Here is a 16,720-nt window from a genome sequence, read left to right as displayed (position 1 = left end):
TAAGGCATGCACATGTCATATGTATCATATGGAATTTTCTTCTTTTTGTTACTGACTGTCATTTTGTTTGTAAAGCATTGGACAGTGCTGGAGTGGATCTGTGATGGATCTGATTAGCAACACAATACAGCAGCACAATGTCAGAAAAAAAGAAAACAGTCTATTCTATTCAGATGTGAACATTTTGTTGGGTAGCATACTGAGGCAGTGCTCAGTTTATTTCTGATACTCACATTGGGAATAAAGCCTGGAGGAAGCTGTTTGCTGAGCACAGCGTCCCAGTTGACATCTGACATGTAGTCCAGATCCTGTAGCTCTGCTAGACAGGAAATGCGCTTCTGGACATCTATGCATAGCAACTGGAGGAGACACGAGGTTTAGAATAAGAACAATTGTCCACGGGGCGGCATGGCCGAAAAGTTAAAGGCAGAGTCCTCCCGAGACAGGAGTACATGTTTGCCCTGAAGGATGTGTCTGACAATGAGGATATGGGGACAAAAGGGGTTGGTAGTGGAAGATATTGAAGAAAGGACAGGAGAGGATGGAAGGAGAGGGAGATAAAAAGTGATAGAGGGAGAGGACAGAAGGAGAGGGGAAAAAGATGAAATGCATATAGGACACAAATGGTGATGAGGAGAAGTCAAGGGGTTGTGAAGTGTGAAGGATAGAGGACAAATATATTGAGCATGGAAGTCTCCCCTTACATTCTCATTTTCTTTACCCCCTCTCTCTCTCTCTCTCTCTTGCACGCACACACACACACACACACACTTTCCCTTTCACTCCTACACACACACATTTATGCAACTTGAATGCCAATGAGGCACGAGGAGTCTGAGCACGAAGCAATGCAACAGTTTGACTGCAGTGGATCGCTGCCAAGATAAAATCCAAATGCTCCAGCAACAGTGTGTGTCTTAGCTTTGCAAGTGGCTTAATTGCAAAAAGAAGAATAGACTTTTGACAGTAACTGCGGATGGACTGTTAAGATTTATGAGTATGCTAATTACATTTGAAACATTTTTGTAATTAATGAGTGATCTCATGAGTCATTAGTGATTTGTCAGTGCCAAGGTTGTGCATTTGCACAATCTGTGAGACTCTGCTGATTACGTACCTTTTTGATTTCTTTCTTTTTATTTGCTTTTACTGCGTATCTTTTACACTGTGAGTCAATGTTCTTCGCCAACAACACAGATCCCTGTTTTTGCATACTGATTGTACTTGTTGATTATAATTCTAAAGCCGTGATAACTCTGCAAAATCTTCATGTAAACTGCTAGTATAGAAAGCAGGGCTGCAACAACAAAAGTGTTCCTCTAATGAAGACTCTGTAGATGCACCTTGTTTGCTCAGTGTCGGGTATGGATAATTGTCTTCCCATAGGAAATAAAGAATTCAGATCCTAAGAGCAAAAGCCAAGCAATCTTCTACAAAGTAGCAAAGAGGTCAATCGGAAAAGCGAGACTCACCAACATTAGATCTTAGTGTGTTAAGTATTTATGACAAGCTTACTCCAGTCAATGTATGCATGGTGTATTCAGTTTACTGGTCCTGGTTTGCATCAGAGTATTGTGGTGTTAGAGTTCAACTCTGCCATCAGGCATTGTCAATTTGAGAAGATGGCAAGTACAGGTTTAAATAAATGACATCAGTCCAAACTGGGAGTGTGGTGAACCTAATTCAAAGAAACATCATACCCACATCACCCACCCACATGAAAGAGGTTTGGCGGACAATAAAAATTCACAGGCGATAGTTACTCAAGATACTGGGCGCTGGGAAATATTAGAAGGAATACACGAAATGTCACTGTATACTGAAGATACCGTGTTTACTAATCAGGACTGGCATATAAGAAACAGCAAACCTCTGCCATTGTGAGTTCACCCCTCCAACTCATTTACCTTTCTGAGAAGAGACTTCATCTCCAAAGACCAGGCTGCTGGGTAGCTGGGATGGACCTTGTGGAAGGTCTGAAGGATCTCATTAGCTGGTGTGCTGGATCTCATCACATATGGTCTCTGAAGAGAGGAGAGGAGAGGAGAGTAGAGGAGACAATATGTTACAGATAACCTGTATTCACAGTCGTGTTCTGCCTGGAGGAGTTTCTTTGATAAAGTACGTGTCTTGAAGTTTGTTCTGCAGTTGGCCCTCTTTACTCTCTCTCCCTCTTCTCCTTGCGCTCACCTCCCGTGAACCATTTCCTGCACTGATGAGGACAAATGATAAAACCGAGAATAACGGACTATTCTCAAAACTCAACTTAAACTCTCTGCCATTCAGTGTGAGAGGGCTTTCTGTGGGTCAGTAAACAAGGAAAACTCGGTTGAGAGTTCTTAAAAGTTGTCCTTCTCTACCCTTTGGTCTTTTTCTGGGACAAAGAGACTCATTTCACTTGAGATGGAGAGTGATATAGCTAGATCACACTGGTTTGAGCTGGACCATCAAAAAGTCTGTTTCTGACACATTTTCCTTTTTTTTTTGCAAGAAGAAACAAATGGAAACGCCAGGCAACCAAGGTGAATGTTGGTATTCTTGGCATTCTCCATTTTCATTACAGGCTCATTTAAATGCATGATATCAATTATATTTCAAGTCTGCAAATGTGTGAATGAGAATGAAGTAAGAGGAGTCTGGTACTTAAGAGAGTGATAAGATGAAGTAAAGGCTGAGAAGGGATCAAAAGGTGCCTGGGGCTTGATAATAGTGAGCTAGCCCTCCACTTTCAACAGCCAAGTAATACTGTACATCAAACAGGCCAGTTTTTACCACCATGAGACTGATTTATGCATTGTAGGCGGAAAGGAGTTGAATGAAGTCCCTTGGAGACACAGGGATGAAGTGAAAATGAGTTTTCCAGGAGAAGGTGAGGTTGGTGTGCAGTGCGAGGGGTGAAAAAAAGTTTGAGAGGAGCGATTACACACAGTATCCGAGATGATGCAGATTATAAAGGAATCTCATAAGAGAGGAGTAAGGAAAAAGTAAGTAATTCACACCAAGGGGTATCCAAGTGTGAAGGTGGATAAGTGTGTGCTAAATAATCCTCTCCTGAACGCGTGAAGGTTAAAAGTACTTGAAACTCACAGGACGCGGCTTAGGCGTAAAAGGGAAGGTATTTTGGTGCAGATGAGCTGTAGTTTTGAGGTCGAAAAGAGGACAAAACATTTTTTTTACAAGGGTTGAAGAAAGGTTTTGAGGTAAAATAAAGCTTAAGGGAGGACTAAAATATTTCAGCGTGTGCAAGATGTAGCTCTGAGGTCAGAGAGCAGACAGAAATCAGAGCGGAAAGTTATTCGGTAAAGTAACCGTCAACAGCTTCATGGAGAAGGGATAGAGGGACATCACGGAAATTGTTTAGGAAGAGGAATTGATTTCAGGAACACTTCATGACAGCTCCAGATCAGTTTCAGGCGTTCTGGGCCCTGATCAGTGTACACAGAGGTTACTGTAGTTTGAGTAATCATCATCCTGAAATACGAGAGGAAATTCTGCAGCTGCAGTCCACAATGAGTGCAGCCACCTCTAAGTCTCTGTCTGATATAGCCAGGAGATGGAGTGAAAACATTTTGTCCTGTGTTTATGTCCATGACATCAGAATTAAAGTTGTCCAGATTGGAACAGCATAAATTAAATAATATTTTTAAAAAAAATCAATTCCAATTACATGCCTCTCCAAATAACTCAAGCTCTATTTTCTCATCCTCCTGCAGCGATTCGTCTCACGCCGTGACTAAACCTTTAAACATCTTCCCCAGTAAGGTCAGCTTAAATGTAAAATTCAATTATAACTTTGCCCCTCCTTTTGTTTCTTGAAAGCTGAGGACTTGCTGTACGTCTGCTTTCCTTCTCACAGGACTTTTCTTGCATACCCCCGTAGATGTCGTATGTATTATGTATATTTATATTATGTATTATTCACTGCAGTGAAGTGTGCCAGGCCACACTGAAGTCATCTGAGAGATGTGGACATGATGATGGTACTCTGTATGTGTGTGTGTGTGTGTGTGTTACCTGTCCTCTTAGTAGCTCATAGGCTGTGATACCCAGCGACCACCAGTCCACAGAGAAGGAGTAGCCAGGGTGGGACCCCTCGAAGGTCTGAAAAAGCTCAGGAGCTAATAGACAGAAAATATTGTACAATGAAATTAAATAGAAGCATTATATGGGATGCCACTTGTAGCTTTCACAGGTAAAATTACAAATTGACATTTTTGTGTGTATTACGTTCCCTTTTTCTTCTTTTCAGTGACACTTGGGTTAGGTATAGTTTAGTTTAGCTACAGTCCTTTTCAGACATGTTGCTAAAACAGCTTGCACAATATTGGGCACTGAATTATGATGGATTTTAAAACGTATTTAGCCTTAATTAATCCCTTTAAATTCCATTGGCCTGATAGTGGGCCAGGGTAGGGTTAGGGTTAATGAAGCCCCTTACATGCATGCCCTAAGGGTTAGGTTTGGATGGAATGTTAAGAGGTTACTGACCATCATCAGTATAAAAACTGAAATAATAGCGAGGGCGACTGTCGATGTTGGAAGTGTTGCAGTCACAACTTGGGTGCCAACTCTGACATGACACCGACATGTAAAATTGCCATTGCATTTACATAACAAGGTGCTTGTCTGACAGGAGCTAGTGAAACAGAATAGTATACACATAAAATCTGCTGAACTGCAAGACAATGACAGAAGAGGTTGACCTCCTCAGAATAAACTTAACTGCTGTGTTTGTGTTGTCGTTCTGGAGTGAAAAATATAGATTTTATTCTTGTAACTATTAATTATCGGGGTCTATTTTTTAGCCAATATAGCATCATAATGTCTTCGTAATAAATAATTGAATAACTGACTAAGCAGGTTTGCTGGGCAGAACAAACTAACTACAAACTATCTAAATCCTTAAATTGGGTAGTGTTACACTTTCAAAATCAAACATGGACACGCGCACACACACGCACAGGCACGCACACACACTACACACACACACATATACACCTAACCAACTGGGTGTGTGGGTTCCTCTTCCCGGAGGACCCATGAATTATCTATTACACCACAGAGTTTTCAGCTGAAATCGAATCACACATAGTTACAAGATCATTCTCAATCATCAGCACACACTTCATAAGGACAAAAGCAGCTCTGTACACACAAACATGCGCCTGCCTCGTCATTCATTTCCTCCTTAAATCCTGTTAGCTCCTATCTGATCTCTCAGGAGCTGAGTACACATCGACCTGATCACTATTGTACTTAGGACTCATGAGGAGGACGACGACTGCAGCAGTGCTGAAAAGGATCAATGTTGGTTTCTAAAAGCAGCATTACTTCCTTTCAAATGCTAGCACCACTCTCGGTTTTCAGGCTTTTGCATCAAAATCAAACAGCATAAGACTTAAGAAGATACGACATATACTTTTTTCCCAACACTTCGACGTAAGAATGACACAAATTTGTATGGCATGTCTCTATATTATGTTTATCTGAGCTAATTATGTTCTTCTTGAATAGAATATATGCATAAAGCTCCCTAAGCTTTTCACCTTCACTATGTACTTTACCACAAAGTACTACCACTTATTAGTCAATAACTGCCCACTTATTTTTAGCTGCATCTTGTTCTTGGCCATGGAGAGGCTAATATTGACAAAAGTCAAACTCTCTGAACTTGGCTGTGGGGGCTCTAGGGGTGAAAATACTTAATGTTCAATTGTTGTGCTGCTAACTGCTTCCTCTGGCTTACGTCTGATGTCACCCGTCAAAATATATTTTCTTACCCATGTATGGCTTGGTCCCAGCGATAGACGTTGCTTTTAGGTCTTCTTTTACAATGGCTGCGATGTTGAAGTCTGTTAGATGGACATGCCCTGCAAAAGAGAGATCATTATACCTCAAAATTGATACACACTTACAGGGTATCAATTGTGTGATACTTATGAATCCTAAGGTGGCACAGAACTGTGAGATCATAGAGCTCTGTTTACACCATCAGTAACGATAACTGTGTTTTCTCCTAAAGCGTCAGCTTTTCTTTTGGAATTTTACCGCAGCTTACAGATGGCAGGTATCCTACTTTGTATGCTGCTTATGTGAGTGTTAGATATGCAAAACTAAGGATCAAAGGAACTCTAATATACAACATAAATCCATTGAAATAATGCATTTTCCTTTATGCCTTCTTGTGTTTATAATGCTCTGACATTGATATTGTTAAGAGGCATCAAATTCTAAGGAACTGCAGCTTTATTAACTGAATAAAACGTGTGATGATATTGTGACTGAGCCGAAAGTGTGTTTTGAGTTTTTTAGTGACAACCTCAGTGATTCCCAAAGTCAAACCACTGACCTGTGTCTCACCATGCTGCAAGATGGCCCAGAGTCTTTGCCATGCACACCGAGCACACACTAATGAGCTGTGTGTGTGTGTGTGTGTGTGTGTGTGTGTGTGTGTGTGTCATACAGTGTGCCCAGAGCAGGAGAGTTTTTTGCCGCAGAGTGATTGTTCACATGAACGGACATCCCATACAGTACCACCACACACAAAAGCTGCACAGCCATACTGTACACATTTGTTTTAAAACGGCAGACAATTTAATTACACACAAACAAACGGATAACTGTGTGAATATAAAGCAGGTAGGAGCTGTGTTTTAAAGATAATAGAGCTGAAAAAAATCTTTTTATTCCAGCCCTCCTCTCTTCTCCATTTTGCCTCCCATATCTCCCTCTATCCTCTGCCTATTATTTAGGTTTTGATTTTCTTTTTCCTCCATAAACCACATATCTTTTTTTCTGCTAAGTTATGCTCCCACTTTCTCAGCCTGTGTCTGTTACAGTTTGAAATATGCTCACATAGTGTAGTCGGTGCTGTGCTGTGCACCTGTTTAGTGATGCAGAGGGGGTTTATAAAAGGACCATTGTTAATGATGAATATGACAGAGGTTAAGCAAGTCAGTTTAGACTGAAGTGGAGCTTGAGTATGAGTAGAGCTTCTTTCACGTTTTCATATTTAATGGTATCTGTCATAGATGTATCTCTTTTTTTTTTTTCCTTTTCTGTCTTCATCTCTCTTTGGCTTTGCAGAAGACAGAATTAGGACAGGAGTTTTACACAGTAGCCAGCGGGAAGAAACAGACAACCATCATGAAAATGTTGGGCCAAAAGGAGCTCGTCGCAAAATAATATTAAGGCTGTAGTCATCTAAATAAAATCTTGGTTGACTGAAATTTTTACCTATTCTTCAACCAATTGATTGGACAATTGGGAGGACGGGCTTTTCTACCGCAACTCTAATTCACTCACTGCACTGTCAGCACACGCTTTCTTCTTCTGCTCCTTGTTTTTCTTCTTGCAAGGGACAGACAGATTGACGGACAGGTATTCCACCGTAGCGGCGGATCAACCTGTTCCACCTGTCTGCTGCAAGAACAACATTCATCTTCATTCACATCCATGTTCATCTTCTTGTACTGTCTCATATCCATCATACCCTTCAGTCCAGCGTCAGTCCTCCACTGGTGGTGAATTACCAAAATAATGGATTACAAAGGCTTTTCTCCCTATGACAGCGACAACAGCGACTGTTTGACAAATGAAAATTAAGTCAGGCAAGAGGATATCGACCAACCAATCGACCCACTGACCAAAATTTTAACCAGTGTGTCATTATAAGATCAGTTGAAAACAGCTACAAGGATGACAGTGATGATTCATTGCTTGGTCAGTTCAAACCTTGTTGCCCCAGGAGTAGTACAGCCAGCAGATGCTTTTAGACTCATGGATTTGCTCTACAGTGGGACATATATAGGAGTAAAAGTGTCAGGATCCAAACGTGGCGTTGTCAGAGATGGCTTCAGCGAGAGACAGAGACTAAAAGATGACCTATGGGACAGTTTTCAAACGTGTGTAATGAAAAACATACTGTACATTGCTTTGGGGTTATAGTAGTGTCAGCGAGATATTGACAGTGCACCGCGGCTGGATGTAATAAAGCAGTGGTTCCTGACTAGTGGGATCCATTGTGAGTGAATGAAAAGTGCATCCCAGGGAGAAAAAAAGTGGCTTATTGCTAAGAGCGTTTGAGACACAGCGTTTTGCTCCCGTTATTGACATGGTATGCTGTTTTAGAGGCCTGAATACAACTGTTGGTCCAATGCTTTTGATATATAGATTTTTAAGCCTCAATTACGGTTTCTTGTTGCACTTTTCCCTTTTGGATTTTGAGCTGCTATTACACCATTTGTGAGATGGCCACTTCACTCACTCTGATGCATGCATGTGCACTTAATGGAAAGAATACACATCAAATTTGAATTGAAATAATACATGTAATTCAGAGTGGCACCATTGCCTTGAATTCAAATAAATTCTCTTGCTCCAACTCTTTTGTCAGAACGTGACATTAACCCCTGTTTGTCTCCAGTCAAAGCTGGAATTGTGGCTAAACAATGGTTCAGCAGGTTTTCTGGTGGCTTAGTTATCTAACATATTTTACTGGGATTACGTCCACAACTGTTGAGGTTAGATCCTAGGGTTATGTCACGCTGCTGCATATCTCTTCTATTTTTAATTTCTCTTTGCTTTTTGCTGCCTCAAAACACCCCCCCCCCCCTTCTGACAAGTACATAACATACTGTACATACACAAATGAGCTTACTGCTCCCATCCTGGATGTCCGTGGGCCATGTATCCACACTTGGACTATCTCTTGGAGCCTTTCTACATGAACTTTGTATACGATATAAGCTTTATGTAACATGACTCAAACTGCATTGGCCTGTTTCAAGAAGCAGAAAACAAAGCCACAGCAGAAGTTCAGCATTTGGGATGCCCTGGTAGCCCCAGTTCAAAGGTTCTGTGCTGCATGCCATCCCCCCTCTCTCTCTCCTCACTTCCCTCTACTGACTCTCTATTGTCTGCTCAACAAAGCATAAAAAGCATAAAATTTAAAAGAAAATCTTAAAAAAAAAAGAGTCAGAATTCGTACATTACATTTATTCCATATCAGTGCATCACTCTCTCTTTGTAGTTATTTCTAAATGCTTTATCCCATTGGCACATGTCCACCTTTCTCCATCGAAAAGCACCAGCTGTACCAACACAGATGACCCTAGCAAAAAAAAAAAAAGTAGGGTTGTACAGCAAAAAGCTCAACTAGGCTCTGCTTTTTCTGACAGCGATGCGGCGCCATCCTGCTAGATGTGTGCTGGCCAGTCATATGAATGCAGTGTAAATCTGAATGCCACATATTGACTTTTTATGTTACAATTATTTCTATGAAGATTAAGTGATTGCAGCTGTGAACTCCCCGTAATACTATACAATGTCTGATAGGCCTTTAAACTCCCGGCTCTATCACTGTATCACTCACTTTAATTGTCTCACCAGTACCTGAAGAATCATCATCCAGCAGGGCAGCCCCCTTGCATTTCTTAATGCCGGACTGTTTTTCGTCTGAATGCCTTCTTGGGCAGAAGTTAGATACAAGACCTGCACTCTGTACAAATACAATAATAAGATACAGTATAATACTAATAGTGTTGAACAAAAGTGTAATGAGAGTTGCTCCTGGTTTAACTCACTCAGTGCAGTTATCTAGATGATGCATTAATCCTGTCTAGTGACATAGGTGCCTGGGTTGTTTTACGTCAGTGTTCACATTTATCTGCATTGGAGACAGATGTGATTTTAACTACCTTGCAGGGACCTACGTGCCGACACACTATTGTGGAATTGGATTTAGATATCATACTACCACAGTGAACGACAGCCACTTGAGCTGCCAAATCATATTGACGAAATAATCACCATCTTCACACTTATGCCGATGAAGCCATCAGTTAAATTAATGAAGGCATTACCTAGCCAATATCTACATAGGAACATGCATGTTGCAAACTTGTGCAATACAATATTAGCCTGCAGACATGTGGCATTGTATTGGCGTGTGAATTTCCAATATGCGTTTACTGATTCTATTACCCTGAAAACTGCACTCGGTGCTTCTTGTCAGGAAAGATCATATACTTCACTTTTCTAAAGAGTCTCATAGGTGTTGACGTGGCATACATGCGCACCAGTGCCTCTTTGTATTTGTTTGGGTGAGGAGGCGAGAGCTCACAAATATCACTTTAAAGTGGTGCCTGCTTTTGCAGCGTGCGTGCGTGCGTGCAAGTGGATAACCTAGACTACAGCCCTCATGGAGCTCCTCTCAGCATCCTGGGGCTACGCTGTTTAACAAAGCAACATTGCATGTGGAAGAATAAATTGTTTTTCTCTATCTGAAGCAGCTCCCAGAGGAGCACAGGAGGAACGGGTCAATTTCAGCTGGCGGAATTGACGTGGTGCGCAGAAGCAAACAGCCCGCTCCGCCACCTCTGATACCTCATGTTGTTGTTGTAGACTTTAGCGGAGAGGTGAACTACAGGTCTGCACAGAAAAGCAGAGTGAGGGTAGACTGCATGGGGAGGAGAGAAGTGCTTATTGAGTTTGAAAGGACACGCACATTGTGTATATGTGCGTGTCCTTTCAGAAAAAGAAAGCAAAGGTGAACGTCTATTGTCCTGCGGAAGTCTGACAAAGCCGCCTTTATCTCTCTCCTCTCTCTTTATCTCTCTTCTGCACATATCTCCACTCTTTGTCTGCCCTGTTTTTCTTCCTTTGACAAATTTCTGTCCAGAAATGTTTGCTCATCACTATCCTCCTTCTTGTCTTATCTGTGTGGCTCTCTGTGTTTGTCACACTCTCTCTTCCATCTCTCTCTCTCTCTCTCTCTCTCCCTCTCCCTCTCTGTCTTTCTTTGTTTGCTTCCAGTTTGTAGCGACAGCCGGCCTGCCGTCCCACATTTCTCCTCAGCTCCCCTAAGCAGCTGTCCAGTGCCCTCTGAGATCTCAGGACGTCTGTGTGTGTGTGTGTGTGTGTGTGTGTGTGTGTGTGTGTGTGTGTGTGTGTGTGTGAGTGTGTATGTGTGTGTGTGTGTATGTGTGTACGCTACATGGCCAAAAAGTACACGGACACCTCAGCGGTGTCTCACATTTAGGGCTTGACTGCTCAGTTCCAATTAAGGGTAATCTTAACGCCACTGTGTGGTTAGTTAATTATTAGTTGACTGAAATATTACTTTACAGTACAATATTAATATTGGATTCACAATATCACAAGCTCATGAACAAATTTGCAACACAACACAATCTTTTTCCAACATTTTTAACAAAGTGTGCAACATAACTCTCGTTTGTGCCTCTAAATACAATGCTGACATCATTTCAATTCCGAACAGTTAATTAAGGGTTTAGTTCCCAATGATACTGTTATAATCTGTCACCTCCATCACTTGAACCTGGTGTGAGTTCACGACATGATTCTTATGTTTAGATAATTATCATGTATATCAAGCCGGTGGTTCATCATATATAAGAACTTGACACGCTTTGTTCTTAGTATAGTCAACAGTAGAATAGCTTGACATTTTGTGAAAGATTCTTTTCTTCCTTGACAAGAATGACATGAGAAGATTAACACCTCTCTCACGTCGGTGCTGTAATATGAAGCTACAGCCACCAGCTGGCTGTCATAACTTAGCGCAAAGAAAGCTCACTGATTAACGCATTTTAATGCATGCACAAAAGAAGTGTAAGAATGATGCATTATGGTTTTATGATGGTTTCCTTGGCTGGAGACTTTGTCACTGTGGAGACACCCTTAATTAACAGGTCAAATTATGTGTTCAGTTCAAACTATGCAAAGCATATAGCACATTTATTAGTTTATGTTCAACACAAGTCTCCCATGTATAAAGCTGGGTCGACATAGACATTGTTTGCCTAGTTTGGTGCAGAAGAACTTGACTGGCCTGCTGAGAGCCCTGACCTCAACCTCATTCAGCACCTTTTGGATGAACAGGAACGCAGACTGTGAGCCAGACCATATCACCTGGCTAGCTTGCCTAAAGCTCTTGTGATTGAATGGGAGCAAATCCCTGCAGCACATTACTGCCCATGGGTTTATGTTAAACTATAATGTTTGTAATGTTGTAATCCTTTGGCCATGTGGTGCACATGTGAGTGCTGTACCATCGCGTCTTATCTTAGGGTGTCTGTGTTTCTCATAGCATAGATCATAACATGAATTACTGTAATATTCTTCTTGATTAACATATTGATGAAGAATTTCTCAGTCTGTCTTTATGAGGCCATAATTTACTATTGCTCCCCTCCCTCTGACATACACGCTCCATTTTTTCATTGTATGTGTGTGCGTGTGTGTATGTCTGTTTGTGTGTGTGAAACTGACACTAAATCCTGTGATGAGACTTAATCAATCATTCAGAGCTGGATTTTCTCTCAGACAGAGAAGACATGAAGAATATCTCCCGGTCCGCCACACTCACTATCACTCACTCCGTTTTTATTCCATCTCATAGTTCAGAGAGAAAAACACACAATGTAAATGTCACAGTGCTTTGTCCAACGCAGACTAACCGTGTGGGCAGAAAATGAAAATGCACTTCTTCTCTATGTTACATTTGTCAAAATAAGATACTTTCCTTCTTGATGCTGGAAGGCCAATAGGCAAGGAGGCACACACACACACACACACACACACACATGAATTAATTACAAATAGAATCAGAGAAGGTATCTTACCATGTTCATCTAGTAGTATGTTGTCAGGTTTGATGTCTCTGGAAAGGAAAACACAAACAGTACGCTGGGATTAGTATGTGTTTATGTGTAGTGAGGTAAAACAGGAGCAGACTGTATTTGCATGTAATTTCTGTGCAAATATTTAAGATTGTTATTCACAGTATTGTCAATAGAACACGATCTGGCATTAAGGTAAATACAGTCAGAGTCTTAAGAAGACAATAGTTACAGAATGTAAATTATCAATATGAAAATACCAGTTTAGTATCAACATTGAATACCAAAAAGTAAAAGGTAGCACACACACACACACACACACAGCTCTTCAGGACCAAGCTGACCAATCTCAATTTTACAGATTTATCCTGGCCATGTTACCAAAGGAAGTCATATCATTTATGTAACACATGATTAAAGGGCCACATGGTGAGTGATTAACCTCCTGAAGTCCTATATACAACTTTTTTTACTAATAATATGCCAGTGACTAAAACCATACAAATGAACAACTCTGGGGTTACAAATTCTGTAATGTACATATTTCATTTCCATGTGTTGAAACTTGTTCTACGGACGCATTTGAAGCTGAAATCCTCATTCCATCCAGGAGGTGTCAATATGTTGAGTATAGAAAAACAGTGCATTTCCCTCTGGGAGAGTAATTTTGGTAGATTGCCCCCTCTGGCTGGAGGGGTTACCTGTTCAAGTCCAAAGAAGTGCAGGGTGGCTGAAGAGTCAACTTAGCTTCAAAGATCTGTGTGTGCACGCCACCCTTTGGAACCATATGGTTTCGGTGTAGCATCACAAACATAATCTGCCAGTTTAGTATCACTTGCTATTACCTCAACAAGCACTAAGCGTTCTAGATATGCATTAAGCCAAAACATTTGTGAATCCAATGCCAAGAAATCCAGTGTAGTTGGTGGGTGTATGTGTGAGTGTGAGCACACAGATATAACTGTGTGATTCTGCACTGAAGTACCACAGTGATAATGGAGAGCTAGCCTACACTGGCCTTCACTCTGCTCTCTTCAGTTCACTGTAACTCTGAATCACAGTTTTAAAAAAAAATCTTTTTAATAAAAGCTACAACTTTCATAGACATCTTTTCACAACTCAACTGTTGAGTATGAGGCACATTGCAAGCCTGCGTCTGTGGGTGTAAAATAATATTATTGGGTTATTTGAACAACCAGCCTACGCAATGACTTTGGCACTGGAGGCCAGGCTTTGCGTCATTAGGTTAAGAGAAATGTAGGATATATGACGTTTTAGTTTGGGTCAAGCATAACTTCACCATAGTGGAGGCAGATAATAAAACACTTTTTTTCTTTTTAGAAGTTGTGGCTTTTGAAGACTTTGAATGCACTTACAAACAACTTGGTTAGTTGTGAAGGTATGAGGTTGTTGAAATGCCGTCGGTAACATCTTGCATCATGCCTCAAACTTTTATTGAAACTAGACGAGGTTTATAACCTTGGACATTCAGTAACAGTGACCTCATTACACCAGTCGAAGGAATTATTATTTAACACGGCAACAAAATGCATCAAAGTGAGACCAGTGGTGTCAGACTGAGATGACAACTCTGTCTGCGAGCATTATTCACCCCAGTCTCATCATCGCAACAAAATGAAATGAAATGCACTTTCACATAGAGGAAGAATATCATTGAGTTATTGTGGGTACCGCCCTCTTCTTTGTCTGTCCTGCCAGAAGGTGACATTGTTCATATTTATTACCCAGTTTTTCCTTCTACTTCTGAACTAACCACTTTTTCTGCTGCTTAACTCTGAAAACCAAACACTTCCTGTGTGTCAGAGTAATACCCAGAAATGCATGCACACATCATCACCTGTAAAAGCATCCAGGAGGTGGATATACAATAGGCTGGCTCACTACTGAGTTGAATCATTGCCCTACAGTAAATGACAAAAACTGACATATAACACCCTGATCAAAACTTCAGAGTGGCTGTCACGTTGCACCACTGTGCACCAGTTGTGTGGTGAAAACAAATGAATATCCAATACTTTTGAGGGTAAAGGGGAGACAGCAGGTTAAGCTGTGGGAGTAGCTGAGACACCTGAGAGCAGGTGTAGACTGAGGCTCTTACTAATGCAACAACTTGTGTTTGCAGCTATTTTTTCTTTTTTCTTTTTCTATGACACCACATAAATCGAAATGGCATTCAGAGGCTACTCAGAGAACTAGGGATGCCCTATTGAATACTCTTCAATGTACTGGAACCACAGAAAGTGAATTAATAGAGAGGAGAATACCCTTTAAAAACAGAATTCAGAGCAGACTGTGGATTTCCAAATTGTTACATGGTGACATAAGGGCAACCGTAACAATACCAAGGTCCCTGGTGACAATACGCCACTTCAAAGAAGAGTTAAGTGCCTAATGACGTTCCTCTTGGCCATTCATTTTAATTCAGAGCAGCATTATTCTTCTCTTTCTTCTCACTTCCATTGATCTTTATCTGTCCTTGACTCCTTGTCAACTTTCTCTGTCTTTCTTTCATAACCTAACATTGTCAATGCCACTCAGACTATGCCTAATAACACAGTTGCTTACATACTTTTTTCCCCTTTTTGGTCTCCACCACTGCCCGTTCAAACACAGAAACATAGACCCTGTTACACACACACACACAGACAAGCATGCTCAGGTACACAAAAGTGTTAATAATTACAATGTTGTAATATATATGAGTGCTTTTCGTCTGGCCAGTCCATTTATTGATGCATGTGCGTTGCTGCAGACTAAAATAGTGGAAGGATACAGTGTGTTCCCAGCTTCTCTCTGTTCTCTGGAACGTATCCCCACAGCTCTAAAAATGCTTTGAACTTGAGAGATGATATTTAATATTTAGCGCCCTTCTCAAATGTTTCATTTGTGCTTGATGATCAAATGCACCATACATTTTGAGAACGGCCACACCCTTAAAGTGACATGAATATTACCAAATGGAGACATTTGAGAAGAACTTATTGTCAGCTGGGCTGTGAAATCAAGATGCTATTGATAATCTCTCTGCAGTGGGCGCCTTTAATATGACATGATTTGTATACAGGTTAGCAGGGGATTTTACAAAATGGGTTCAAATGAGTGACTCCTATGTCACCTAAAACATTTGACAAAGTGGAGAATGTTGCATTTTACATGGCCCTCTGTTATGGGAGCAAGATAATACACCAACAGGAATCAAAGGACGCTGAGACATTCAAGAGGGCATTCTTGTGTTTTGAATCACAACAACATGGCAACTGTAGCACTGAAGCACACGCATATCAACTTTCTGGCAGTCTCCCTTGACAGCCAACTCATTGTGCATCCTCATCCTGTTAGACAGCGAGTGTCTTTTCTAATTGAGTCTACTGCCCTGCAGGAAACCAGCAGTATTTAGCATATCAAAGGCCACGCTGACCTGTGTTTTGTGTGTGCTGGTGTGCGCATATGTGCGTTTCTGCGGCGCACTCTTGGAGACAAGGACAACCTGTAACATGGAGCTCAGCACTTGGGTGCTTTGGTGGAGTCAATGGCGTGGGCCCAGGTGGGGGCGAGAAAGGTCGACCATGTAAGCCTTAATTAGCTGACATTTCCCTCAAAGACTGGCACTGGGGGAGAGGGGAGGGGCATGTGTCGCTGCTAAAAAAGCAGGCTGTAAGTGAGAACTAGGAAGCCTCCTTTAAAGCTAAAGGCCACGTTGCCATTGTGAAGCCACAGGGCAAGGAGGGCCTGAGACAAGTGACTCAAGCAATAAAGCACAGCAGCGAGGCTCATTAGGAGGTGGCGTGCGGTAAAAGCCAAGCTGATGAGGTAGAGGTGATGATGATGAGGGCCACGAGTGACCTGGTCATCTGACATTAAAGGGCAACTTAACATTCACTCACATTTTCAAAAGCGGTCTGGAGCTGTGCTGATTTGAAACACTCGCAGGGCTGAAGCCATTGAAAATGACAGGAAAGACGATGTGTGTGAGTGCAAGGCATGTACATTGTAATAGAAACTTTTAGAAGAATTGAAAAAAAAGCAGTTTTTCCACAACAACATATACCTCAGCT

At 41.3% G+C, this 16,720-nt stretch overlaps 1 protein-coding gene across 1 annotated transcript in view; it reads right to left on the bottom strand.

Annotated features, from left to right (window-relative positions):
* The window catches only part of stk32a (serine/threonine kinase 32A), a 55,493-nt gene that overhangs the window by 9,736 nt on the left and 29,037 nt on the right, over window positions 1-16,720 (bottom strand). The window contains exons 5-9 of the mRNA XM_070843813.1: window positions 12,648-12,685; window positions 5,781-5,870; window positions 4,015-4,118; window positions 1,908-2,024; window positions 234-359 (exon numbers count right to left, since the gene is read on the bottom strand). Coding sequence (XP_070699914.1) covers window positions 234-359; window positions 1,908-2,024; window positions 4,015-4,118; window positions 5,781-5,870; window positions 12,648-12,685 — 475 coding nt within the window. The remainder of the gene's footprint in view (window positions 1-233; window positions 360-1,907; window positions 2,025-4,014; window positions 4,119-5,780; window positions 5,871-12,647; window positions 12,686-16,720) is intronic.

Source organism: Pempheris klunzingeri, chromosome 14, assembly GCF_042242105.1.
Source record: "Pempheris klunzingeri isolate RE-2024b chromosome 14, fPemKlu1.hap1, whole genome shotgun sequence".
NCBI lineage: Eukaryota > Metazoa > Chordata > Actinopteri > Acropomatiformes > Pempheridae > Pempheris > Pempheris klunzingeri.
The sequence above is the reverse complement of the archived record's forward strand: the minus strand, read 5'-3'. Positions and strand labels throughout refer to the sequence as shown.